Source organism: Melozone crissalis, unplaced genomic scaffold (assembly GCF_028551555.1).
Source record: "Melozone crissalis strain CALT ecotype California unplaced genomic scaffold, PUWL_Pcris_2 ptg000014l_1, whole genome shotgun sequence".
Taxonomy (NCBI): Eukaryota; Metazoa; Chordata; class Aves; order Passeriformes; family Passerellidae; genus Melozone; species Melozone crissalis.
The window spans coordinates 1,139,889-1,166,576 of NW_026535792.1; the positions used below are offsets into that span (position 1 = coordinate 1,139,889).

A 26,688-nucleotide genomic window follows, 5' to 3' on the forward strand; every position below is an offset into this window, starting at 1 on the left:
AAGGATCCATCCACATGGAAAAGGACATTTTTTAACCCTGTTTTCATTGTCGACAGTGACACCAGCAGGGCTGGCAGCTCCGTTTTCCAGGCCCAGCTGGGAGTGACACTCGGAATAATTTAGGACATCGGTGTGTCCAAATAACCCCAAAATCCAGGCCCCAAAGGGAAAAAATCCTGGAGCATTTTATCCCAGCTCCTGCTCTCTCCACCAAGGAAATCCCACTCCCAATGGCATCAGTTCCCAAGAAATCTGGGGGAATTTAATAAGGAATAAAGGAATTTAAGAGCATCCCTGCCACCCCTGGCTGTGTCACCTTGTAGGCCCTAAATCTGGGAATTTTTTCCCATATTTCAAAATCCCAGGAGTGACAGATGAATACTGGGGATAAATATATAGGGGGGGAAAAAAAATTATGTCCTTGTTTCCAGGGAATGGAACCAGGATACAGCTGAGTCCTGGAATTATCCAGGATTAATTTTTTCAGGGTTTTTAAATTTTATTTTTAATTTCTTTTTTCCTCCACTTAATTTTATTTCTTTCAAACAAATCCAGGCCAATTCCAAAGGCATTCCCAATCCTCCTGGAAGAAAAGCACGGCCCCAAAAGCAAGGATTTCCCTCTTATAAGGAGATTATTCCACCAAGAATCCGATGGAAGATGAGTTTTATTCCAAGCATCCCTGTCAAAAACCAACGGATCTGATAACAAGAGGAGGAAAAATCCCAAATATTCCTTGAAAATCAAATATTTTTAAGGATGAACCACGTGAGCTGGGCTGCAAAGTGTGGGAAAGGTTAATGCAATTAACAGGGAATTAATGACATCAGCCACCGCTAAATCCCGACCCACCCAGCCGTGACCTTTTCCCAAAAATCCTCCGTTTTCCCAGGATCCGAAGGATCTGAGAGGATGCTTGGAATGAAGCAGAGCTCAGGACAGGGAATACCCAGGCCTGGAAAAGCTGGAGGAGGAGAATCCCAATTTTCCCAAAGCCTTGGAGCAGCTCCGTGTCCCGGCTGCCTCATCCCACAGGGGGAATTGATTATCCCAATGAACTGCTTGGAAAAACTCGGAAAACTTGGAAACAAACTGGGAGCTGAGCTGGGATAGCTGGGAAAGGTAGGATGGGAAGGGAAGGTGCCTGGAGCTGGGAGGATCCCGGGAATCTGGGGATGGATGGATCCCGATTTTCCACATTTGGGGAAATGCCAGCATCTCCCAAATCCCAAATGCAGCTTGGGAGGAGCCCAGAAATGTTGGGAAGGGGGCTGGGAGTTGGGAAAGCTGGGAAAGCCAGGGGAGCCCTTCATCTGAGGTGGGAGGAGCAGGAATGATGGGAATAGGGTGGGAATTTGGGAATTTGGGAATTTGCAGCACTGCCAAGGATGGGACAGTTCCCTTCCCAGAGGGAATTCCTCTGGCGTGGTCAGGAAAACAGCTCAGGCTCCACCAGGACAGCGCTGCAATCCCAAATCCTGACTTTGGGAATGCTGGGGAGGGCAGGGAAGCATCCCAGGGATTTTGTGCCTCAGGTTTGGCTTGGAATGTTTGGTGGGATCCCATTCCAGCTCCCAGCCGGATTTGTTTTCCTGGAGAACATCCATGATCCTGCTGCGGATCCCAGGAAAGGGAGATGCTCAGCACCTGGAAAGAATTCCAAGGATTCCGATCTCCTGCTGGCACTGAGCAGGATCTGGGCGCTGAGTCCTGGTCTCCTCCAGGTGCAGCAGTTTCTCCATCAGCACTGGAGGTTCCACTTTTTCCATCAGAATCCCTGAATTCCCACCAGCATCCCTAAATTCCCAGCAGGACTAGAACTAGAGGTCCCTGAATTATCCATGATCACCCCTGAATTCCCATCAGGACCAGAGATCCCTGAATTCCCATCAGGACCAAGGATTTCTGAATTCCCATCAGGATCAGAGATCCGGGTTGGTGCCTGTTCCCTCTGGAATGTGTCCCCCCCAGTCCAGGAGCATTCCCACGGGAAGGCCAACGGGAATTGCCCCAGCGGAGCTGGATCCAGGCTCCCCATTCCCAGGGATCTGGAGCAGAATCCCGGCTGGAATTCCCGAGCCGCGGGAACGGGAAGAGCGGATCCCGCTGGATGCGGCCTCGTGGAGCGGAGAATTCCGGGATGCGGGAGCGCCTCGGGCTCCCTCTCCTGGCGCTGTCGGGAGGGAATCGCTGCGGAAATCTGGGAATGGGAATCTCACCGGGAGCACGGGTGTGGTCACCGCGGGGACACGGGACCACCCTTGGGATGAGCGAAATTCCACAGAAACTCAGGATCAGGGATGTGAGCCGGGATAAGGAATGAAACCATTCCCAAAATTTCCCAATTTTCCCCCCTCTCAGCATCCACAGCCCACCATGAATAATTTTCCATCTTTCCTCATCCCACCCCTGGGGTTATCCCAGAATTTCATTTCCTAGCACTGCCAGGCTGGATGAGAGTTATTCAAAAAAATCCTCGGGAAAATTTCCACCTGGCTGGCTGGGAATGTGGGAAGAGAGAAGCGGGATTGGGGATCCCAATCTTTCCATCGGATTGGTGAACCCAATATTTCCATTGGATTGCTGATCCAAATCTTTCCATTGGAATGCTGATCCAAATCTTTCCATAGGATGTCATGATCCCAATCTTTCCATTGGATTGGTGATCCCAATCTTTTCATCGGATGTGGTGATCCTAATCTTTCCCTGGGACATGGCCATCCCAATTTTTCCATAGAATGTCGTGATCCCAACCTTTCATGGAGCTCCTGTTACCCCCACAATCCCGACCTCCCCCAGGGACAGGTGGGACAATTCCAGCTTTTCCAGCTCCTCCTCAGCGCCACCATTCCCTCTGAAATGAAGGATGGACGATCCTCCTTGGCAAAACCTGATCCTTAGGGAAAAACCCCCGGAGCTGCCGCCATGGCCCTTCCAGGGATTCCGGCCCCGGGACATTCCGGAGCCGCGTGGCCGAATCCCGGCACGTCCCTGGCTCTGCCCACAATTACAGATGAACGGGAAAACCACGGACACAGCACCCGGAGAGCCCTGGAATATCCGCAGACGCCAATTATCCGGAGGCCAATGTTTGGATTCCAGAGTGGATAATTTATGGAGAAGTCCAGGGCCGGGCGCTCGTCCCTTTGGATGGAAGCTCCTCTGGAATAACAATACCTGGCGCTGGGATAACGCAGATCCCGGGATTTGAAAGGGAGATGATTCCATTTGTTCCGCCGGGAGCGGGAACAAACAGCTCTGTCTGCTCCGCCGCCAGCAGCTGGTTCCCATTATCCCTGGAAAAGATCCCAATTTTTCACTGGGAGGGGAATCTGGAGCCGCCTTGACTCATTCCAAGTATGAAGTGAATGTGGAGCACAAACGAAAATTCCAAGGGGTGAAAGGATCGGAGACGAGGCAGCTCCTCCCAGTGGGAGCTGAAATTCCCAATTTCAAGTGGTGGCCTCGGCTTCCAATCCTCTGGAGACCACCAGGATTGGGAATTCCTGGAGATGGAGTGTGGATTCCATGGGATGGGAAAAGCTTGGGAGAGGATGATGGAAAGGGAGCAAGGCAAGAGATCCAGGGAAGAGATTTTGGAGGAAAAGAGAGGAATTTGAGGAATCTGAGTGTCCAAGAACAGGTTGGATGAGTCTTGGAGCCACCTGGGATAGTGGAAATTGTCCCTGGCCATGGAATGGGATGGGTTTAAGGTTCATTCCCATCCAAACTATTCCAGGATTCCATAATTATTGTGTATCTATATTTAGTGCCTATCCCAGCTTCCTTATTTTCTTCCCATCCGGATTTATTTGGAAGTGGAAAAAGCAGCAGGATGGAGGAAGGGGAAGCTGTGGGATCCCAGGAAACCCCAGAAGGAGAGGATTAAATGAGGGATTAATGGGAAAATCCAAGGAGATTATAAAAATTCCATGGAATCCAGGCGGACTCAGGTGGGAATCTCCCCGTGTGGGTGGCTCTGCTCCGTCCCCGTTCCCAAATCCAACATTTTCCCAACATCCTTCATGGACTGAGAATTGTGGTGACCCCCTGGAATTATCCGACGCAATTCCTCTCTTTTTTCCAATGCCAACGGATGAAGCTCCAGGAATCAGAGGGGGAAAAGTGGGAAAAAAATTTGGGATAAATCGTGCACCAACATTCAGGTTTATGGGGGATATTCCCAACACAACAGTGCTTGGATCCCGTGGACTCCCTGAGCTGTGGGAGCTTCCAGGAAATTCCCAGAGTTTTCCAGAGTTATTCCACAATTCATCTATAGGGAGCGGTGTCCCTGGAATGGGAATGAGGGCAGCACGGAGTCTCCTGGTGGGAATCCAGCCTGAACATCTGGAATTCCACTGGGGGCTCCTCTCCCACCCCTCCTCATCCTGGGGCTTCCCAGGCTCCTGCATGGATATGGAATTCCATGAAAAGGGAATTCACGGCTGCCCCATTCCCGTCTGCTGGGGAATAGCTGGATTTGGAAACTCTGGGATCTGGTGGCAGCTCGGAAAACAGCCGGAGGGGAGCATGGAAAAGGCTCCTGGCAGGAATCCTGTTGGAAGCCAGCCCAGGGAACTGAAGGAGCGTTTTCCATGCCTGGATCCGATGTTTGATGGATGAGTTCGGCACTTGGCTCCACCAGGAATTTTAAAGGCAAACCCGACACCTTTGGCTCAGCTCCTGGTTTTCCCCTCGCTCCAGGAGCATTCCCAAATTTCCTTGGGATGACAGGGAGGGGATCAGGACCCCCCCAGTGCCTCCCACTGAGCCAAGGATTCCCACAATTCCCAGGAATGGGAGCAGGGCTTGGAAAGGGCCGTGATGGGAGCTCCTCATTCCCAACAGAATTCCCAAGATTTCCACCCCCCATCTGCCATTCCCAGCCCATTTTCTGGGAGCCACCCCAGAATTTTGGGAACTCTGAATCCAGGGTCCACCCCACAATTTTTGGGAAGTTGATTCCAGGATCCATCCCAGGATTTGGGAGGCTGATCCCTGGATTCACCCCAGCATTTTGGGGGGGAAATCCCAAGATCCATCCCAACATTTTAGGGGAGCTACATCTAGAATCCTTCCCAGAATTTTGGGAGCAGATCCCAGGACTCACCCCAGAATTTTGGGGAGCAGATCCCAGAACTCACCCCAGAATTTTGCGGATCAGATCCAAGGATCCTTCCCAGAATTTTGGGGATCAGATCCAAGGATCCATCCCAGAATTTTAGGAGGATAATCCTAGGATCCATCCCAGTATCTGAGGTGGGGCTGATCCCTGTTTTCCTGTGTGGAAGAGGCTGGAATTCTGCTTCCCTGTTTTCCTGGCTCTGGGAAGAGCTGATGCTGTGGGAGAGGCTGGAATTCTGCTTCCAACTTTTTTTTTGGAGCAACTCTCTGGAGCTCTGAGCTCAGCGGAGCTGCTGGATTGGGAATGAGGGATCCACGTGCTCCAGCTTGGAGCTGCTCCCAGGTATCCAGAGGGACAAATCCCAATCCCAAATCCATCTCTGGAGTGGGGTTTGCTGTTCCTGAGCATCCATCTTTCCCTGGGAAATGGGAAAATCCTCTGGAGTGGAATAAAATCCCTGCATGGCCCCCCTCCCCAGCTCCTCCTGCGCTGAAATCTGGGAATTTGGGAATTTGTTGTCATTCCCAGCCTGTGTTTACATTCCTGGTTTCCAGCCTGGTTCTTCCCAAACTCCCGAGGCAGCCGCATCCAAGGCCAGATGCCTCCCACAGGTCAGGATCAAGGACTTGCTGCAGGAACAGCTGGAGCCTGGAAAAATCCGGAAAACCTCCCGGGATGATCCCAAAAAATAGGGAAGGAAGGTCAGGATGGAAGCACAAAGTCCTTTGGGATTTGGAGGAGCTGGGATTTGGATCCAGGGATTTGTGGGTGCCATTCCCACCCATGGAGAGGGATTGGAATGGGACGACCTCCCCATTCCATGATTCCATGAGGAATTCCTGCTATCCAGAGGTATTTCCAGATAAACAAAAGCTTTTCCTGGATCCAGCGGTCAGCTGGGAGCACGCGGCCGGAGCAGCCTCCTCCTCCAGGGTTTCTGAGGAGTCATCCAAGGATTTTAATCTGGGAAAAACACGGGATCTTCCCTTTGGGAATGGCTGATGTCATTCCCGGATCTGCATCCAGCTGAACTCGCTCCCTGGGATGAAACATTCCCTGTTTTCTCCTCCCCTCTCCCAGTTTTTTTTATTTTCCCCCAGATTTCCCCCCTCTCCCTCCCAAATTCTCCCCTGTCTCTCCCATGTTTTTCCTCCCTTTCTTTTCAGTTTTTCCTTTATTTTCTTCCCGGCTTCCCCTCACTTTTCTTCCCAGGTTTTTATCCCCTTTTTTCCCCAGTTTTCCCCCCTCTTTTCCCAGAGGAGGTGACACCTGGGCACCTTGAAACCCTTCCCATCCCTGTGGGATCCCACCAGGAGAGGCCACGGGAAGCTGGGAGGCTGATCCCTGGATTCACTCCATGGAAATTTTGGGGGAGAAATCCCAATATCCATCCCAACATTTTAGGGGAGCTGCATGCAGAATTCTTCCTAGGATTTTGGGAGCAGATCCCAGGACTCACCCCAGAATTTTGGGGAGCAGATCCAAGGATCCATGACGGCATTTTGGGAGGGTAATCCTAGGATCCATCACAACCCCCATTCCCGGTGGGCATTCCCAGCTGGCACAGTCCTGATTCCCGGCTGGCACAGCCAATTGCAGGTAGGAATCCCCGGCTGGCACAGCTGATTCCAGATTGGAATCCCCGGCTGGCACAGCTGATTCTAGGTCGCAATTCCAGGTTGGCACAGCTGATTCCGGGTTGGAATTCTCGGCTGGCACAGCCCCGATTCCAGGTTGCAATTCCAGGTTTGCACAGCTGATTCCAGGCTGTAATTACTGACTGGCACAGCTGATTCCAGATCGGAATTCCCAACTGGCACGGCTGATTCCAGGTAGAATTCCCGGCTGGAATCCACTTCCTAAAGGGTGGCACGGCCTGGAGGATGCTGCCCCCATTCCCATCCTTTCCTGCTGCGCCTCATCCCAGGATTCCAGGTGGGAATTCCCGACTGGCACAGCTGATTCCCGGCTGGAATTCCCGGTTGGCGCAGCCGATTCCAGGCTGGAATTCCCACCTGGAATCCGCTCCCTAAAGGGGTGTCCCGGCTGGAAAGGGCCGTCCCCATTGCCATCCTTTCCCTCCTCCCCGTTCCCCGGTCCCTCCCACTCCCTCCCAGCGCTCTCCCGCTGTCAGGGAGCCGGGAAAAGTTTGGGATAAGGGACGGGATCTGGGCTCGGAGCTCCCAGTCCCGCCGATGCTCGGCAGCGGGGATTGCGGCAGCCGGCGATTCCATGGATATTCCCAGCGGGATTCTCCTGGCCTGCTCCCTCTGCCTCCTGCCCGGTGAGTGCCCGTCCCAATCCACCCCCCAAAAAACCGGGAATGCCTTGGGAAAAGCGCCGGAGAAACCTTCAGGCGGCTCTTGGAAAAGTTTTGCCGGGAGCGGGAGGGAGCTGGAGGCTGCTGGAAAGGGATGGAGATCCCGGAATTCCGGGGAAATTCCCGATCCCTCATCGGCCTTGCAGCAGGATTAATCGGGATAATCCCAAAGGATCGGATGCTGGGGGAAAGGAAAGCTCCCTTTTCCCGAAATCCAGCTTTTCTGAGGTTTGCCCCGTTGGAAAACGGGGAAAGCTCGGGGTTAAATTTAGGAGAGGCTTTAGGCGGAGTTTAATTCCAGGAGCCGATCCTGCGGCTTCTCCCGTTCTGCCCCGGGGGGCTGGGATGGATTTTTTCCTGCTTTTTCCACAGCTTTTTCTTTGGGAAAAGCGACTCCCCATTCCTGCTTTAATCCCATCTGGAATCCACCGGCGCCGGGAGCCGCCAAAGCGGGAGGGAAACGGGGGAAAAAATCGGGAAAAAATTCGGGAAAAAGCGCTTTTCCCCACTGCCAGGAGCTCGGCCACCGGCTCGCGCCTCCTCCAGCTGCAAACATTCCCAAACTTCCTGCTGGAAAACGCGCCAGCCTGCTCGGGGTTTTTATGGGATTGGCGCTTTTTTGGGATTTATTTTTCCCTTTCTGCCGCGGGATCCTTTCAAGGGAGCCGCGGCCGAGCTGCTTTTCCTGAAATAATTGGATCCATGTGTGCATGGAGGCATGGATGTGGCTCCGGAATGGGATGTTGGAAAAATCCTGGGATTTGCCAGATTCCCGGGAAATTCCCCCATGGACACGGTGCTGGTCCGTAAAGGGGGGATGGTGGAAAGGGGATTTGGGAATTCTGCCTTGGGATGTGTGGAAATGATCCTTGAATTTGCTCCCTGGGATGAAACATTCCTTGATTTTCTCTCTTCTCTCCCGTTTTTTTTTTTCCCCCTATCCATGGATTTTTCTGGCCGTGAATTTTCCCTCAAGGATTTCCATTCTGTCCCTGGATGTTTCTGGATCCAGGGATTTTGTGGGAATTCCGGAAGCACAAGGTCCTGCTGTAGCAAAGCCCCTCCGGAGCTTTGGGAAACAATTTTTGGGAGAGCAGGAATGGGGTTTTTTTTGGGAAACAATTTTGTGGGAAGGCAGGAATGTTCCAGGATGACTGAGCTTCTGTTCATCCCCAGCATTCCCGGCCTTCCCATCCAAATCCCAAGATTTTCCCCAAAGCCAATGACAGACTCTGGGACCTGGCAGCATTCCCTTGGATTCCCAGGAATTCAAGCCCACCCTGCTGCTTCCCAGAGATATTTTCCCAAAATTTCTTTATCCTTTAGAAAGTTTTCCTTGTTCAGCTCAATTTTCCCTCTCCAGGAATTCCACCCTGAGCTCGGGCAGTGCTGGAAGCCAGGGAAAAAACCTGGATTTTCCTGACAGTCCAAGAAAAACTGGGATATTCTTCTGGGGAATCAGAAAACTCTGGGACAAAAGCAGCAAAACCCAGCCCCAAATTTTCATGGAAGCAGAACCAGGGTTGGGAATCATGGGAATGCTTCCAGGCACTTCCCAGAGTTCCTTTTCCAGATGGGAACCCCAAAGGATTCAGGCAGGGGAATTTCCCCCTCTTCTCCCCAGGTTTTCCAAATTTTCCCCCCAGTTTTTCCAATTCCTCCCCCCCCCCCCATTCCCCCCCCTTTATTCCCATTTTCCCCCCCAGTTTTTCCAATTTTTTCCCCCAGTTTCCCCCCCTTCTCTCTCCCAGTTTTTCCCCATTTTTTTCCTGGTGCTGGGGCCTTTGGAATCATCCCCATCCCAGACATTTCCCTTCCAGGACTTCTTTCTATGCTGATTTTTACCCTGGCAGGAAAGGTGGATTTTATTCCCATCCTTCTTTCCCAAAGATTTTCTTGTTTCCCCATATTTTCCTTGACAAGAATCAAAAGTTTGGGTGCTCCAGGAGCTCCAGAGAAAAGGAGGAATTTGAGGTTACCTGCCCTCGGAATTCCAAGGAAAACCTGGAGCTTCTGGTCGCTCCTTTGGGATAGTGACCAAAGAGGGGAAGTTTCAGATTTTCCTGATTCCCAGCAGGAAAATCTCTCTGGCTCCCAAATCTCCTGGATAACCTCTCCTAAAATTCCCATTTCAGCCGGAGCCAGTTGGAATATTCCCGGTTGGAATATTCCAAATATTTATTTTATTCCTTTCTTTCTGTCAGAGTTTTGAGGTTCCATCCGTTGCTTGGAATCCTCTCTCCCAGTTTTTTTGCTTCCCTGGGATTGAGATTCCCAGCTCTCCTCCCTGTTTTCCCAGAGATATTCCATTTCATGGAATATTTCTGTTCATTTATTTTTGTTCCTTTTCTGGAGTTTTATCCTAAACCATGGAATGGGATTCTCCAATTTGTCCCTGTGTTCCCATTCCCAAAAATCCTCAGCTTGGGGGTGTGCAGTGCAAAATCCAGGAAAATTAAGAGGAAAATCCATCCCATCCTCTCCAACACTTCCTCTGCATCCAAGACACTTCCAGATCCCAGAATTTCTTCCTGAGAATCCAAAGTTCCCAAAATTCCCTCTGATTCCAGAGTGCTCTGATGCCCTTCCCCCTTTCCCTTTCCCATCATTCCATGGCCAATCCCAGCTTCCCTCTCTCCCGAGGTTTTCATTTCTTTGGGATGTGAAATGAGGTCAACGCTCCACAAAATATCTTGGCTCTCATCCCCGTCTCCTGGGGTTTTTTTATCCTGGCTTTCTAGAATTTCTTTCTGGATCATTTGGAAGCTCCTTCTCCTCAGAATCCGTGGCCGGATTCCTCCATTCCATGCTCCAGGAGCGGGTTTGTTCCTAGGATTCCAAACATTCCCTTTTTCTCCGACATTCCTGCCTATCCAAACATTCCCATCCTGCATTTTTCCACCTGGGAAGCAGCAGTGCCAAATTTTCCTGCTGACAGCTCCTTTATGTCCTGAGAAATTCCAAACTGAGCATCCCGTCCCAGTGCTGGAGGAGGATTCCAAGGTTTTTCTTGGAATGAAGCATCCAGCAGGATCCAGGGAATCCAGTCTGGGATATCCTGGTTATCCGTGTCCATCCTGCTGCTCTAGCCTGGAATTTGGGCCGTGTCCCTCTGTTCCCATGGATGGCATCTCCAGCATTCCCAAGACTCCCACTCCTGGGGCAATTCCTGATTTCCCAATTTCCCACCTGGATCTGGCTCCAGGCACAGGGAGGAGCTGCCAGAGAATTCCCCAAATTTTGCTGAAGGTAATTTCTCTGGAATTTGTCCCCTGTGGGCACCAGAATCCTGGGATTGGGATGCCGTGGATCCTGCTCCTGCTGCTCTGTGGGAAGCGGCGTTTTCCAGAGGGAAAGGACCAATCCCAAAAATCGCCCTGTCCCAGCTGGAATTCCATCCTTAGGGATATCCCCCTCTGGAGCTGCCTCTGCTCAGCTCCTGCTCCCACAGGGAATGGGAATCCAGCTTTGGATCCTTGGGAAAACCCTCAGGATTGGCCAGGATCCCTTTTCCATGGATGCCATCCCATGATCCCCATGGAAGTGGCTGAATCCGTGGATTCCAGAGGGAGGAGCTCCTTTCTTCTTCCCCTTCCCATCCTGGCTCCAGGGAGTTCCCAGGATGAGCTGTTGAGGGCTGGGAATGGGCTGAATTCCTGGAATTCTGAATCCTAAATGAGCTCCAAGCTCCATCCCCAGGGCTGGATATTCCCTGGGAACTCCAGGATGGAGAGCGGAATTTTGGGAAGCTGCAGATGAGGCGGGGCTGGAATGCTTTGGAATTCCCATCCTGCCTGGGATGGGAATGGGATCAACCCATCCCAGAATCTTCAAAAATTCAGGAGCAGCTTTCCCAGGATGGGAGAGGTTGGAAGCACCTCTGGAATTGTTGAATCCAACCCCAAGTGGGAGCACCCGGAGCGGGGCTGGGATTGGAATAATTCCATGGCTGGAACCTTTCCGAGATTTCGGAATTCTGAGTTCATCCATGCGGAATTTGTGTTTTCCAGATTTTTGGCTGATGGATCCTTCCCTTTTTTTTCCCCCAGGATTCGGGAATTCCTTCAACATCGACACCAAGAGGCCCCAGATCATCGCGGGATCCAGGGAATCTTTTTTTGGATACACGGTGCAGCAGCACGACATCGGCGGCAAGAAATGGTGAGTGGGCTCTGGAAAACCGGGAATTCCAGCGGGAACTTCGTTGGGAATTACACCAACCCACCCCAAATCTCCTCCAGAATTCCCAGGAATTGCTGGGCCAGGATGAGGTTGCTCTTGGAGATGCTGAATGAAGGAAAGGTTTTCCTTAAAAAAAGAGGAATTTTGGGTGGGATAAGGGAATATTGGGAATTTGGGAAGGAGGTGTCCTGGCTGGATCACGATTCCTTGGAGCCCCCCGGGGCTGGAATCCCATCTGGAATTTGGGTCCAGTCCATCCTGTTTTTTAATGTTTGCATGGAGGAGCCAGGGCCTGGAGAATCGATCCGTTGGGAATGTGGGATGAGCCTGGGATTGGCTCAGGTTTGGGATTTTGGTGTGGGTTTGGCTGATGCCAGGGCCAATCCCAGGGTTGAATCCCAGGGCTGATCCCAGGGGAATGAATCCCAGGGGATCCCACCCAGATGTTGGCAGAGACCTTTGGCGCATTCCAGGAGCACATCTGGATGCTCCAAAGCCCATGGAATTCCCTGGAATTCATGATCTGCCCCTCAGGTGGATGAATCAGGCTTAATCCCATAATTAATGCAGTGGATACTCCTGGAACTCCAGAATCCAACCTTTGCCACTTTTGGAAAACCCTCCTGTGTCCTGAGCCTGAGATTCCCATTCCACAGAAGTTTGGGAAGTCGGAGTCTCTCTTTCCATGGCTCCCACCCTGTTTTCCACCAGGACTGGGAGTTTTTCCCATTGGAATTCTGCATCCTATGGAAGGGCTGATGCCTTGGTATAAAAGCTGGGAGTTCAGTATTTCCTGGGATTCTGAGGGAAATTGCTGGAAAATCCCAATTTTGGGGATATTCTCATCCTGGTTGTATCCATAGGAGTTGTTTTAGCTCCATCCCAGCTGAGGGGCTGCAATTCCGGGGATTTTGGGATCTCTTATCCCATTTTTCCATGCCACCACCACTGGTGGGGTGGCCAAGGGCTGAATTCCCTGGAAACTGGGAATTTTTTCCTGCTTTTCCAAGCAGGACCAAAGACCATCCCTGGCTTCTTTTCCCAACTTTTCCTGCCAACATCCACAGGATCCACCTCTAGTTTTCCCTCCTGTTGGTTCCTCTGCTTGGAAAAATGGAATTTTTCCAGAGGGATCCTATGGATGGATATGGACATTAAAATTCAGGACAACGCTGCTGGAATCTGCAACTGAGCGGGAAAAAATTCCAAGGGAAAAATGTGGACACAGTGAAAAATGGAGAAATGTGGGAGCAACCATAAACCTCTGGAATAAAAAACATGAATGTGCAGAGGGAGCAGGATCAGAATTCCAGGACCTGGATAATTCCAGATGCCGGATAATTCCAGGAGCTAGCAGGACACGGAAGGAAAGGGAATGTCCTGAAACCCCAATTCGTGCTGGGCATCTTCCAATCCCATCCCGAGGAATTCCACACAATCCACTGGAATACAGCTGAGACTCCGGGGTTCTCTCAGAATCCCGGCCATGGATGTGCCGGGATCCAGCTGCCAAATTCCAAGCGCGGAATCCGAGGATTTTGGCACCTCTCCTTCAGTCTGAGCCTTTTAATGCTGCTTTTGGCTGCCGGGAATTGTTTGGGAACAGATTCCAAGAATTCTGTGTTTATGTTTTTTTCCATATATTTCTAAAGGAAGATTGGAGTGGCTCCAAACAGATTGGATTTTCCGGGTATTTTTGGAAGTTGGGAATTTTCTCCTTTTCCAGACTTTTCAAGGAGCCACCCAGACTCATGGAAGTGCATCCCAGAGAGCGGAAAATCCATGAGGAAAATCCGTGAGGAAAAAATTCGGGTTATTAAACTCTGAGGGGGAAAAAATTCCACTTGGATATTTAAGGCTGGAAAAGCTCATCCATGTGGGATTTGATTTTGATTTTGCTCCGGCATTTTCCAGAGCAGTGTGGGGTTTCCAGACCTCCTTTTCCACACTTTTTCCATCTTTTCCGTGGAGCTGGAGCTGCCTTCTCCAAGCAGGGATGGAAAAGATGACAGCAGGTGCCTGGAATTCATCCCAAAAACCACCGGAGCTCCATGGAATGGCAGGGAAAGGGGGACCTGGAATTGCGGGATCGGAGCATTCCCAGTGTTCAAACTGGGGGTTTTGGGGAAAAATGGGAACTCCCTGTGCTGCTGGGACGAAATGACCTGTGAGGAATTTTGGGATAAAGAGAAGGAATTCCTGGAAGGATGAAAAGAGTTTTGGAAGGTTCGAATCCCAAGTCCCAGCATGTTGGACGCTGTGGATGGATTTCTTTGGGAATAATGAGCAGAATTCCCACAAATGGGATGTGTATCCCTTAAAACCTGGAAGCTGCCATGGGAATGGAGAGCTCCTGGATGTTTGGGGCAAACACAACCTGGAATCTCATGGAATTTTGGGAAGAATCTTCCTGGAGGTTCAAGAGCAGGGAAAAAGGGGAAAAAATTCCCTTCATCTTTCATCTCCCCCTTCCGAGTGTTTGTCCAGGATGCTTCCCATCATTCCAGGAGCTGTGGCCGGGAGCATCCCAGAGCTCCTTTTCCAAGGAATCCTGGAGAGGGACACTCGGAGCTGATTCCTGAAATTTTTGGGATGCTGGATGCTCCTGGGGAGCTTTCCCTATCCCAACCTCGTATCCCACTTATCCAAAGGGAAGTTCTGATCCCAAATCTCCTCCCTGGGAGCATCCCAAAGTTCCTTTTCCAAGGAATCCTGGAGAAGGGCACAGATGGGGACAGGCAGCAGTGACAAATCCAGACCCCAAATCCCAGAAAACAGCGGATAATGGGAGGAAAGGCAGCCCGAGGAACTCTGGAATACCCTGGGCAGCAGGAATGCCACATTCCTGTTTTTCCCAGGGTTTTTTCCCCTCATTTTTTGGGATGTTAAGGAGATGTTTCCAAGCAAGGCCTCTCCGTGTTTTTGGCTCAGCTGGGATTTTCCATGGAACCGTTCTGGGATCTGTATCCACAGGGTCCTGTGGGATCTCCAGCTTCCCTCTGGAGATTCCCAAGAAAACTGGGAATTTCCCAGGTGGCTTTTCCCAATCTCCCACTTCCACCCCAAACAAACCCTTCTCCTTCAGAACCACTGTTGATTCCCAGATTTTTTGCCACCCCATCCTTGGAATGTTCAAATCCAGCTGGGAGCAATCTCTGGAAGTGGGGCTGGAATGACCCAAACCATTCCATGATTTTATTGAAAATGAGGCCAAAAAGAGGGAAAATCCCCCCCAAAAAACAGGGAATAGGGTGGGCTGCTGCAGATCCTGCATCCTAAGGTGGGAGGGAGAGCTGGGGGCAGACATTATGGAATTTTCTGCGCTTCCACCAAAATATTCCAAGCGCTCCGGCGGCGGCCAAGCCACGGGAGAATCCCAGCCAAGAAAACCTCTGGCAGGAGCTGGAAAACAGAAACCCCTGGAAGTGTTTTTCCAGATCAGCACAATTCTGGCTTTCAATCCAGCCAGAAGATTTTTCCCTCTTTTTTTTTTCCCCCTCCTCCTTTTCCCTTCACCCAGGCTCGGACTGGGATTGTTCAGGATCAGGGCCTGGAGCTCAGGGGTGGAATGGGATGAGCTTTAAGGTTTTTCCCACCCAAACCATTCCAGAATTCCTGGATTTTGCTGGTTTGGAGCCTTTCCCAGCCTGCAGGCATGGACACATCCCATTCCCAGCCTGGCTGGAAAATTTGGAATCAGGACGCAGCACTGGGCTTTGCTTGCAGAGCAATATTCTGGGGCATTCCTGCTTTTTCTCTCCTTATTTTTTTGGGGATGAAAGTTAAAAATCCATCCTCAGACAGCTTGGAGCAGTCAGAGCTTTTCCCACTTAATCCCTGTTGGTTTTTTTCCCTTTGTTTTCTCCGGGAGCAGGGAACGGAGAGGGAGGCGAGGCAGGAATTGTTTGGTTCTGATTTTCTTTCAAAGTCTCATTTTTTGGCCAAGTTGTGATGCAGGAGCTGCTTCCCTCTTGGGGATCCAGGGAAAAATCGGGAGATTTGGGATGATCCCAGGATGTGTGGGGGGGAAAGCTTGGAAAAAACCAGGAATGCCTCCCTTCTATAGCAGGATGCTCCAGTTTTCTTGGGATGAGCTGGATCATTTGGATATTTTTGGGAATTTGGGACAACCCATCCCAAATTCCTGATTTTTTTTGGTTTTTTGGAAGGAAAAATCCAGGATTTCTAGCCCAAATTTCCAAGTAAAGGAAGAGTGGAGCAGCATCCCTAAAAACACCTTCCAAACAGCTGGAAAAGCCTTTTTCCCCAAGCTGCCATGTTTCCATGAGGATTTGACAGCTCCAGCTGATTAATCATTCCCATTTAACCAAAAAGGGAAAACAATTCCATTGTTTTTTGGGAGACCAGAATTCCGGCTTCGGGAGCTCTGCAGCTGCTCCTCATTCATGGCAAAATCTGGGAATGTTTGGGTTTCCTTTGGGTCTGCCTCGTCATCCCAAAGGGATGATCCAACCCCAAACTCGCTGTTTTTTGGGGAATAATTATTAATGGGTGATGTGATCACATTAATATGGGAATATTCATTCATGGAAAAGTCTCCAAGAGGATTCCCTGCAGGATGGGGGGCACATCAAGCTGGAGCTGCTCCCAGAAGTTAATGAAGTTCCGTGTACCTGAAGTTCCTTGGGAATTGGGAATTACACCAGGACATCCCCATTTTCCAAGGAGCCACCACCTTTATTACTCCTCATCCTCAAGGATTTCCCATTCCCCTTCCTGATCTTCCATCTTTTCCCTCCTCTCCACCAAATGAGAGTGTAGGAAAGCTTCGGGAAAATGAGCAAATTCCTGAAAAATCCCAGATTTTCCTGGATGCTGTTGAGGACAGCTCCAGCTGGAGATGATTTTCCCGTGGTGAATTCCCACATTAAGCCGTAATTCAGGAAGTGTTTCCATGAGAATCCTTGGATTCGGGAGCTTTTCCTTGGGGGAGCGATTCCGGTTTGGGATAAAAGAATGGGATGTTTGTCTTTGGAGCGGCAACATTTTTAAGGAATGACAATTCCTGGTCTAACAGGGAACATCTGTGCCGGTGGCTTTTCCAGCTGCTGGGAAGGGCCCTGTGGAACAAAAGAGCTCCTGTTTATCTGGAGATCCAGACTGGGACGGTTGCATCCATAGGGTTTTTTTTGGGAAGCTAAAAAATAATAATAAAAAAATCCCATTTATTTTGGGAGCGGGATTTGCCATCAACTCATAGTGATGAGGATTTTTGGGATAGCCTGGAAAGAAGGGATGGATTCCTTAGGTCCTGCACTCTTCCTGCTTTTGGGTTGCTGTGGTCAAGAAAAAGTGGGAAAAATGTTTGGATGTCCCAAAAATATCTCAGCTGGAAGTTGGTGTCCTTGCTGTGGAATGGGATTTAGCAGCTCCCTTCTTTTGGAGAGCAGGAAAATTCCCGATGTCCACTGGAGATCCCAAAGTTCGGAGCAACTCCAGCCTGGGGCAAATTCCCTTCTCTGGGGTTTTCCTGGGGAAAATTCCTTCCCTCCACTGGAGATCCCAATGTTCATCTCCCAGTGCTCGTAACAACCCCAGCTTGGAAAAAATTCCCTTTTCCAGGGTTTTCCCTGGGAAAATTCCTTCCCAATTTCCTCACCCACCCCGGGAGATCCCAATGTTCAGCTCAGGGCTGTTCATAACAGCTACGGGTTGGAGCAAATCCCCTATTCCAGGATTTTCTGGGGAAAAATTCCTTGTGGATCCCAGTGGGATTTGCTGGAAGCGCTCCACCAGCTCCTTGTTATTCCTTCTGGTCCTGCTGGAATCCTGCATCCATATCCATGTCCTGGAGATGTTCTGGGAATGAAGAGGGAGGTGCCCCTGCCCATGGAAGGTGTTGGGATGAGATGATCCCTAAGGTCCCTTCCATCCCAAACCATTCCATGACCCTGTGGAAAGGCTCCTCCATAGGCAGTGGAGAGAAGGGACAATCCATAATGGTTCTGAGGGATTTGGTGCCGCCCTGGAGCTGCTTCCCTGCTCCTCCCTGTGCTTCCAGATGGGTTTGGATCCCTCTCTCCCTGCCACGAATCCGTTCCTTGCGGCTGATGGGAATGAATTCCATAATTCCAGGTGGCAGAGTCACATCCCCAACTTTTTGCTGCTCCAAAGGGAAGAGAAGGAGAAGCTTTCCTTCCACTGAAGCTGGGGCCCTTTGCTGCCACTCCCAAACCTGGGAACTGTGGCTGAGGGGATTTTTCCCAGGGAATTCCCATTGTCCTGGTGCTGACGGATCCGTGTTTTCCGCAGGCTGGTGGTGGGAGCTCCGTACGAATCCAACGGGCAGCAGAAAACCGGAGACGTCTACAAGTGTCCAGTGCTGAGTGACAACCACGGAAACTGCACCAAGCTCAACCTGGGTATGGCGTTCCAGTCCCTGACATCCCAAATTATCCCTGGAAAACGGGATATTGGGGAGGGATTCCTCCCTGGGAGGGTGGAATTCCCAGAGATGCCTCTGGATCCCTGGAAATGTCCAAGGCCGGGTTGGATGGGGCTTGGAGCACCCTGGGATGGTGGAAGGTGGCAGTGGATGGGCTTTAAATGCCCAAATTATTCCATGATTCCCAGTTTGCTTCCCAGAGGGGGAGCTCTGGCTCATGGGGAGCTGTGTTTTCCAGCGGAACAGTTGGATCAGGATTTGGGACACAGCTCAGTGACCAATCCCATTTGGGACTGACAGGGCTGCCCTGGGGGCTGTTCCCAATCTCTGGAAAAAACAGGGATTCCCTGGGAATCCAGGATCAGGAGCTGAGCCCTTCGAAGGATTTTTTCCTCTCCAGCTTCCAGCCTCATTTCCAAAAAAATTTTCCTTCCTTGGTTGTTCATCTAGGAAAAATTCCAATTTTTCCAACTTTTTTCTTACCTTCCAAAAATCCCCAAAACCTGAAGTGAAGATTCCTCTCCAGCACACAATTCCCAGTTCCTCCAGAGATTCCAGGGGCATTCCAAATTTCCCGGGCATGTCCCTGATGCCAGCCTCTCTCCCAAGGGCGGGTGACGCTGTCCAACGTGTCGGAGCGCAAGGACAACATGCGCCTGGGCCTGAGCCTGGCCACCAACCCCAGGGACAGCAGCTTCCTGGTGAGCAGCATGCCTGGGAACGTGGGCTGGGAATTTGGGAATGTGGACCAGGAACGTGGGGCAGGACAGGGAGGTGTTGGGAGGTTCCTCTTGGTGGGGGTTTTTAATGGAATGGAGTGAGATTTGGAGGGATTTATTGATGAAATATAATAAAATATAAAAAAATATAAAAATATAATAAAATATAATAAGATATAATAGAATAAAATAAAATAAAATGTAATTAAAATAAAATAAAATTAAATTAAATTAAGTAAAATGGAAAAAAAAATTAAAGCACATCCACAGAAAAGGGATCCTTTGAACCAAATCCTGCCTTTTTTACCATTTTTTAGGCCTGCAGCCCCCTGTGGTCGCACGAGTGTGGCAGCTCCTACTACACCACGGGAATGTGTTCCCGCGTCAACTCCAACTTCCGCTTCTCCAGAACCGTGGCTCCGGCTCTGCAGAGTGAGGACCAAGATCCCAGCTCCCATCCCTGCTCCCATCCCATCTCCAATCCCTGCTTTGATCCCAGCTCCAATCCCATCTCCAATCCCATCTCCAATCCCTGTTCCAATCCCATCTCCAATCCCATTTTGGCTGCACAAAACAAAGCCCTCATTGACCAGGAGTTAAACATGTTGGAATTTGGGAATTTGGAGCTGGGATGTTGTTTTGGAGGGTTGAAATGAAGTTTCCTGCCTTTTCTGGATCTAGGAAGGATTCCCAGAAATCTATCTTGCTCCTGGGAGCTCCTCATCCCATGGGATGTGATTCCCCAAGTCCAGAACCTCTCTGGTGTTGGTTAATTCCCAGGGCAGATGGGCTGGGAAAAATGGGATTTGCCAGGAGGGGGATCAAGGCAGGAAAGGCAGAACCCATCACCAAATTCCCAGGGCATTAAGAGGGGCTTGGAGAAATGGGATTTTTGGGATCAAGGCAGTAAAGGCATCATCGAATTCCCAGTGTCACTTCCCTCATTATGTTCCAGCCCTCGCTGCAAAGGATAACTGGGATTTTAGGGAGTTTTAGGAAGTGTTTATTTAATGGGATGCAGGGTCAGCTTCTCTCCTTGATTCCCGGGATGGGATGGAGGCACACAGAGGATCCCAGTGATCCATAAGTGACTCCAATCCATGGATTCTTTCATCTGTAAAAACCTGTAGGCTGAAGGAGCAGCCGATAAATCTCCGAAATCCAGGATCACCAAGGAATGCTGTAAAACATCAGCAAGACTGAGATGATCCTGAGAAATTTTCCCCACTGGAAAAAATCCTTAAATCCCTCCTGCTCCGGCTGCAGAGCCGAGCCCTGGGGTCCCCTCTGGGGTTTTTGGCTGCCGAGGATTTCATGGGAAGGGAGGAAATGCCCGCCTTGCTTTCCATGGCAGGGCTGGGAATGACTCAGGGATCAGGAACGGCTCTGCGGGAGGAGCGGAGCCGGATCCTGCTCCTCTTTGAAGTGTGGAATGATATTAAACGGCATCAAATTCCAAAGCTGAATCCCAAATGATGCCGCTGAGTGTTATTCCTAGGAAGTGATCCCATCTTTTCACAGCAGAGAGGATTCCTGTGGCTTCTCCCCACCTTGTTGGAGCCCAGATTCTTTCCCAAACTATTAAAATCAATTTTTTTCCCCAACAAATCCTAAGAGGAAGTACCTGGCTGGAAGTGAAGCCATAAATCTGCCCCTTTGCAAGAAGACTTTAAATAAATCCCTGGATTTTCCGCAGGATGCCAGACCTACATGGACATCATCATCGTTCTGGATGGATCCAACAGCATTTATCCCTGGGTTGAAGTCCAGCACTTCCTGATAAATATCCTGAAGAAGTTCTACATTGGTCCTGGACAGATCCAGGTGAGTCCCTGAACCGTTTGTGTCATCCCAGGGCCATTCCCAATGTCCCTTTTCTGTCAAGCTACTGGAATTTGTCAAAATATTGGGATTTTTGACTCACCCCATGGGAAGAAAATGCTTCCAATAATGTGCCTAAGTGAGCTGTGGAGGGATCCACATCCCAATGGGAACAGGGAGGATGAAACCACATGGAAAGGAGCTCTCCATGCTCTTGCTCCGAGTAATCATGGATTGATTTAGGCAGGAATTTGAGCAGGAACATCCCAGACTTTCCCAAAAACCCCAGTTTGGTCCCATCTGGAGATGCTGCGGGTCCAAACTGGGACAGTCTGGCACATCTGGATCCCCCCAAAACTTGGTAGCAGAGCAGAGGGGAGAGCCATAAAATTGGGAATTAATAATGATCCCATGGAGGGGAAACTGGGTGATGGAATTTCAAAAACAATGAGTGTAGAGAATTTTACCCGTGGCCGGCGACTCCCGCGGTTGACGGCGCTCGCAGTGGACAGGACCTCGTCCTGTCGGCCTTTCTGGTGCCATTCCCGTCGTTCCCAGGTGGGAGTGGTGCAGTACGGAGAGGACGTGGTCCATGAGTTCCATCTGAACGACTACAGGTCCGTGCAGGACGTGGTGGCGGCCGCCAGCCACATCGAGCAGCGCGGCGGCACCGAGACCAGGACCGCCTACGGCATCGAGTTCGCTCGGTAAAACCCCTCACAGCCCTGCTCCCATCCCCAGGAAAGCCTCCAAATCCCTGTTTTTTCCCCCTCCTTCCCTCTTCCTTTGTTTTCCTTGCTGCTCAAGAACGGGGGAATCGCCAGGGTTTGTAGGAAAAAGTGTGATTTGGGGGAAGCTTTGGGAGGGGCGCTTGCCAAAATTGTTCCATCCTTGTTTGCAGCTGGGGCAGGGTTTGGAATTGTGGCCTCTCCCTGTAAGCTCCCAGGGGTGAGCTCCCAGCCCCCAAATTCAGCCCCAGGTCCTGGAGCTCTCCTGGAAATCCCTGGAAAGTCCCCAGAAACTCAGGACAGCTCCACCTCCTCCCTGTCCTTTATAAATCCCTATAAATCTCCCTACATTTCATAAACAACAAAAGGGACAAATCTGTATTCCTGCTGGGAATCATGCAATTTTAGGCTGGAAAAGAGGTCAAAGATCAAGTCCAGCACTGCCAAGGCCACCACTGACCATGTCCCAAGTGCCACATCCATGTGGTTTGGAAATCCCTGCAGGAATGGCGATTCCAGCACTGCCCCGGGCAGCTTGGAAAAGTTTTAGGTGGATCCTGGCCAGATCCAAGCAAGGTCCTGAATGATTTGTGTCACACAGTCCCCAAACCCTACTCAGTGTCCCTTTTCCATAAATATGCTGGAATTTGGGATCGTGACTTGTCAGAATAGTGGGATTTGGTCAGGGGTGGATAATGGATGAAGAAATTTTCCCTCACAGGGAAAGGCCCCATGGGCCACGGCCAGTACTCTGCTGGCCAACTCAAGATCCATTCCCTCACCCGATTTTTGCTGAATTACAGCCTCTTTCCTGCAAAAAGTGGGGGAACCCACATCCCAAAGCATTTCCCGGGGGTTCCTGCACCTTTCCAGGTGTGGCAGCCCCACAGACCCCTCGGGTTGGGCTCGGTGGGGCGGCGGAGCCCCACGGAGCTGGCGGGGCTGAGCAGCCCAGGGCATCTCTTCACTTGCAGCTCGGAAGCGTTTCGGAAAGGTGGCCGGAAAGGGGCAAAGCGAGTAATGATTGTCATCACAGATGGAGAGTCCCACGACAGCCCAGACCTGGAGAAGGTGATCGAGGACAGCGAGAGGGACAACGTCACCAGATACGCGGTGGCGGTGAGTGATGAGACTTTTGGGTTCTGGAAGTCCTGCAGAGCGTGGTGGTGCTCCAGGAATCCCAAAGCACCAGGAGAGCCCATCCCCACTGCTCCTGGAACCTTCCAAGAGTTCCAAGTGCTGCTCTTGGGATGATCAGCTCAGGAGTCGGCTGCTGGAGCTGATGCCGGGATCAGGGATAGGCAGGACCCCAAATTCCATGAGGAAGGTCCTGCCAGGAGGAATTGCAGCATTTTCTCTGTTTGTTCCCACAAAGTGGTGTCAGATCCGAGGATGGGGCTTCTCCCATGTGGACAGCCCAAAGGGTTTTGGGATGGTTTTATCCATCCTGGGAAAACGGCCCAGAGGAGCTGCTGACCCCCCATCCCTGGAGGTGTCCAAGGTTGGACGGGGCTTGGAGCAGCCTGGGATAGAGGAAGATGTCCCTGCCCATGGAATGGGATGAGCTGTAAGATCCCTCCCCACCCAAACCACCCGGGAATTCTAATTCCATGAAAGTCTCGCATTTTGTTCCCAACCAGGTCTTGGGTTATTACAACAGGAGAGGAATCAACCCTGAGGCCTTTCTGAACGAGATCAAGTTCATCGCCAGCGACCCCGATGACAAACACTTCTTCAACGTCACCGACGAGGCGGCCCTCAAGGACATCGTGGATGCCCTGGGAGAGAGGATCTTCAGCCTGGAAGGTGAGGGAGGCTCCTCCCTGGCACCTCCCAGGGCTGGGAATGTGCTGCTGATCCCTTTTTCCCCGAATTTCTACGTGGCTTCCACAATATCCGAGCCTAAAATCCTGCTTGGAATATCTTCAGATTTGAGGAAATGTCTTTATTTGGAGCTGTTGCTTCCCTCGGATATCAGAAACAGAGATCCCTTTTCCAAAGGACACACCTCGTTCCAGCCAGAGGAATTCTGGTGGCTTTGATTTTTCCTTTTTATAGAAAACCTTGGAGATTTGGTATGGGGGGAATTTGGGCATCGGTGCCTCCCTCATCCATCAAATTCCAGGGTTGTAAACAGGAAAACCCACACACAGGAGCTTCCCGGGGTGCCAGACATCAGGAGATTATGGGAATAATGTTGGGATTTCGGGTTTGTTGGCTGAAATGAAATATCAGGAAATATTTCTGTCTTAAATGTCAGCTCTTGTGACAACTTTGTCTCCCAAACTAAATTTATCCGAATTTCAGAGGAAAAATGCAGCCTGGAATGAACAATTGGAACAGAAGATGGAGGGCCTGCACTGGGAATGAAACATCTTGAATTTGGGGGATTTTGGTTCAAACCAGCTCACAAACTCCCCACAAGTTTCCCAATTTTCTCTGTCCAACCTGGCGCTTCCCTGTGGAAGTTGCCCTGGATGAGGAGTTGGAATTATGAAGCGGAAACCTCCAAATCCCCAGTTTTGGGTGATCTTGCAGCTCTGCAAGGGGAGAAGCTGCAGCCCAGCAGAGCTCCCAGAACCCCTAACAGCACAAGATTGTGGAACTGGGGGATTTGGGAGAAATGGGATCATCAGGGGGATGTGGAGCTGCTGGAGCAATTCCAGAGGAGGCCACGGAGCTGTTCCAGGAAAGCAAAACTCTCCATTAAACATAAATTCCCTTTTTTTTGTTTAAGGAACCAACAAGAACGAGATCTCCTTCGGGCTGGAAATGTCCCAGACTGGATTTTCATCCCACGTTGTGGAAGTAAGAGAGGAAATGTGGGAATTTTATTTTGCTCCTGTCTTGTCCTGTTTATCACCCCCTGCTCCAGGTGGGAGATTGGGATTTGGGACAAATCATTAATTACAGAGTTGAATAATTAACGTGAGGATAAGAAAATGCTGCTGGGTTATCCCATGGGAAAGGGAGGTGTTGGGAGACCTGAGCATCCCTTGGGATGTGCAGCAGATCCTCCTGATGCCATGAACTCTTGGGAAGGACGTGCTGGGATGTCCATGGGAAAAACTCTTGGGAATTCCTGGGGAGAAAAAACACATTGGAAAAACAAGAATAGGGTGGAAGCGTCATTCCAGCAGTTTTAAAAGCTTCCAGCATTCCAGGTGTTTTTGGCCTGTGTGGGATCAGAGGGATGGAATCGCCTCCACCTGGGAAGAAATCCCACAAAACCACTCCTGTGTTCCCACAGGACGGGATCCTGCTGGGAGCAGTGGGAGCCTACGACTGGAACGGAGCCGTCCTGAAGGAGACCAGCAGCGGGAAGGTCATCCCTCTGCGGGAATCCTACCTGCAGGAATTCCCAGAGGAGCTGAAAAACCACGGGGCCTACTTAGGTGGGAAAGCTGAACGAGTCCCTGCTGCCACACGGGGGGAATTTGGGATTTTATCCTTGAAAAAAGGGGAAGCACGGGGGGTATTCCTCATGGGAGAGCTGTGGGATGCAGCACAGGAGCATCCTCACCTGTGAAGAGCCCGGCTCCGACCCCGGAGCGGGGCACAAATGGGATTTGAATCCAGGAGCAGCCGAGCCGGCGGGTGATCCGCAGCTTTCCTTGGAGTGCTTTCAAAGCACCGATGGAATTTCATGCCTAGGCAGGAAATACCTGCTGGGTTAATCTGTTCCATGTGCAGCCACTGCAGCTCTGGAATAAAAATATCAGCCTGGGTTGAGAAATGCAGCCTCTCCTCGGAGATGGGGCTGTCCCGTGGCGGGGAGAGAGGTGGGATTCTGTGGGATCTGTGGGATCAGCACCTCCAGGCTCTTCCCTGGGAATGGGGACACGTGGATCATCCGTGGGGTGACAGCTGAGTGTCCCCCGAGCGGGGATGGCTGTGGGTGTCCCATGGAAATGCCTGTGGGAGCTCAACTGGGCTCTCTTTACCACTGCCTGGAGTGAGAATTCCGGGAATATTAAGGAATGCAGGTGTATCCTGCTGAGGAGCAGCCTGGGGGGCTCAGGGCTGGTGGTTGGTTTAGGAATATCCCTCCAGGAGGGGCATTTTTAGGGAGAGAGAGACCCCAGGTAAGGCTGGTGAGCAGGGAAAAGGGTCCAAAAATCCCTGGAGATACTCAAAATTCAACTGGATGTGCTCCCAGGGAATGTGATTCAGCTTCATGATTGGCCAGACTTTGAGTTACACAGAATCCCAGAATTCTGGAATGATTTGGGTTGGAAAGGAACTTAAAGCTCATCCCATTCCACCGTCCCCTATCCCAGGTTTCTCCGTGCCCCATCCAGCCTGGGATTGGAACATTCCAGGGATGGGGCAGCCACAGCTTCTCTGAGCACCCCGTTCCACTTCTAAGGATTTCATTGGAATTTAAACCTGAACCGTTGAAAACCGGGATTTGGCAGCCCCAGCTTTATATTCCTACAAAATCCCATCTGCAGCCATGGAAGTGCCGCAGCCCATGGGGTGATCCCAGTAGGAAAAAGGGATTGCTCAGGGTCACTGGCTTAGGCAGGGTTATTTCCATCAGGAGGAATGGTTTTGATGGATTCATGGCTTTTCTTGGACTGGGAATGTTGACATCAAGGAAAGCTTTTCCTGCCTGGTGTTCTCAGAGCAGCAGGAGCTGCAACTTCCCAACACTCAGCACCTCAGAGTGTCTGTCCAACTTGATTGAGCCATGAAATAAAACAGCCAGAAATCCAGGAATTGCAGGAATTGATTGATCTTCCATAAAAGAAGGATTTGCACAGGAAGTGGGGATCAGGCAGTGCCAAATCTCCCGGCACAGCCCCGGCTGTGGCAGCACCGGAGCGGGCGGCTCGGAAGCACTGGGGTCCCTCTGGGTGATTTCATCTTTGCAAAAATCCAGGTTTTTTAAGCTTCCCTTTTTGGGAAGTGGCCAGAGCTGTGTCAGCAGCTGGGGGCTAATGGAAAGCAGACCCCGGGAGCAGGCAGGGAATCCTCACTCCGTGTCCATCCCTTCCCAGGTTACACCGTCTCCTCCGTCGTCTCCACCAAGCACGAGCGGATTTACGTGGCGGGAGCACCGCGGTTCAACCACACGGGCAAAGTCATCCTGTTCACCATGCACAGCAACAGGAACCTCACCATCCACCAGGCCCTCAAGGGAGAGCAGGTAATTACGGCTGGGAACGCTGTGCTGCTTTTCCCCCCTGGAAAAATCAACCCTCTCCCTTGGTTTTCCCGAGTTGGAAAGCTCGGCAGCGCCGTGCAGCCGTGGATGTGACAGTGTCCTGGTTTGGAAGGACAGGTGTCTGCTGAGGAGGGCAGGAACCTCCCTTGAAATGGAAAATGTAAACCCTCTCCTTCTGAGTTATTATAATTATGAAATTAAGGGGCTCTCAGGC

General features: G+C 50.9%; 1 protein-coding gene across 1 annotated transcript in view; it reads left to right on the forward strand.

Moving 5' to 3' along the window:
* The first annotated feature begins 7,074 nt into the window (after positions 1–7,074).
* The window catches only part of ITGA11 (integrin subunit alpha 11), a 37,189-nt gene continuing 17,575 nt past the window's right edge, over positions 7,075–26,688 (forward strand). The window contains exons 1-12 of the mRNA XM_054272396.1: positions 7,075–7,412; positions 11,498–11,609; positions 17,904–18,013; positions 18,646–18,737; positions 19,073–19,187; positions 20,452–20,579; positions 21,135–21,283; positions 22,279–22,423; positions 22,945–23,110; positions 24,042–24,112; positions 24,555–24,699; positions 26,308–26,456. Coding sequence (XP_054128371.1) covers positions 7,361–7,412; positions 11,498–11,609; positions 17,904–18,013; positions 18,646–18,737; positions 19,073–19,187; positions 20,452–20,579; positions 21,135–21,283; positions 22,279–22,423; positions 22,945–23,110; positions 24,042–24,112; positions 24,555–24,699; positions 26,308–26,456 — 1,434 coding nt within the window. The 5' untranslated portion in view covers positions 7,075–7,360. The remainder of the gene's footprint in view (positions 7,413–11,497; positions 11,610–17,903; positions 18,014–18,645; positions 18,738–19,072; positions 19,188–20,451; positions 20,580–21,134; positions 21,284–22,278; positions 22,424–22,944; positions 23,111–24,041; positions 24,113–24,554; positions 24,700–26,307; positions 26,457–26,688) is intronic.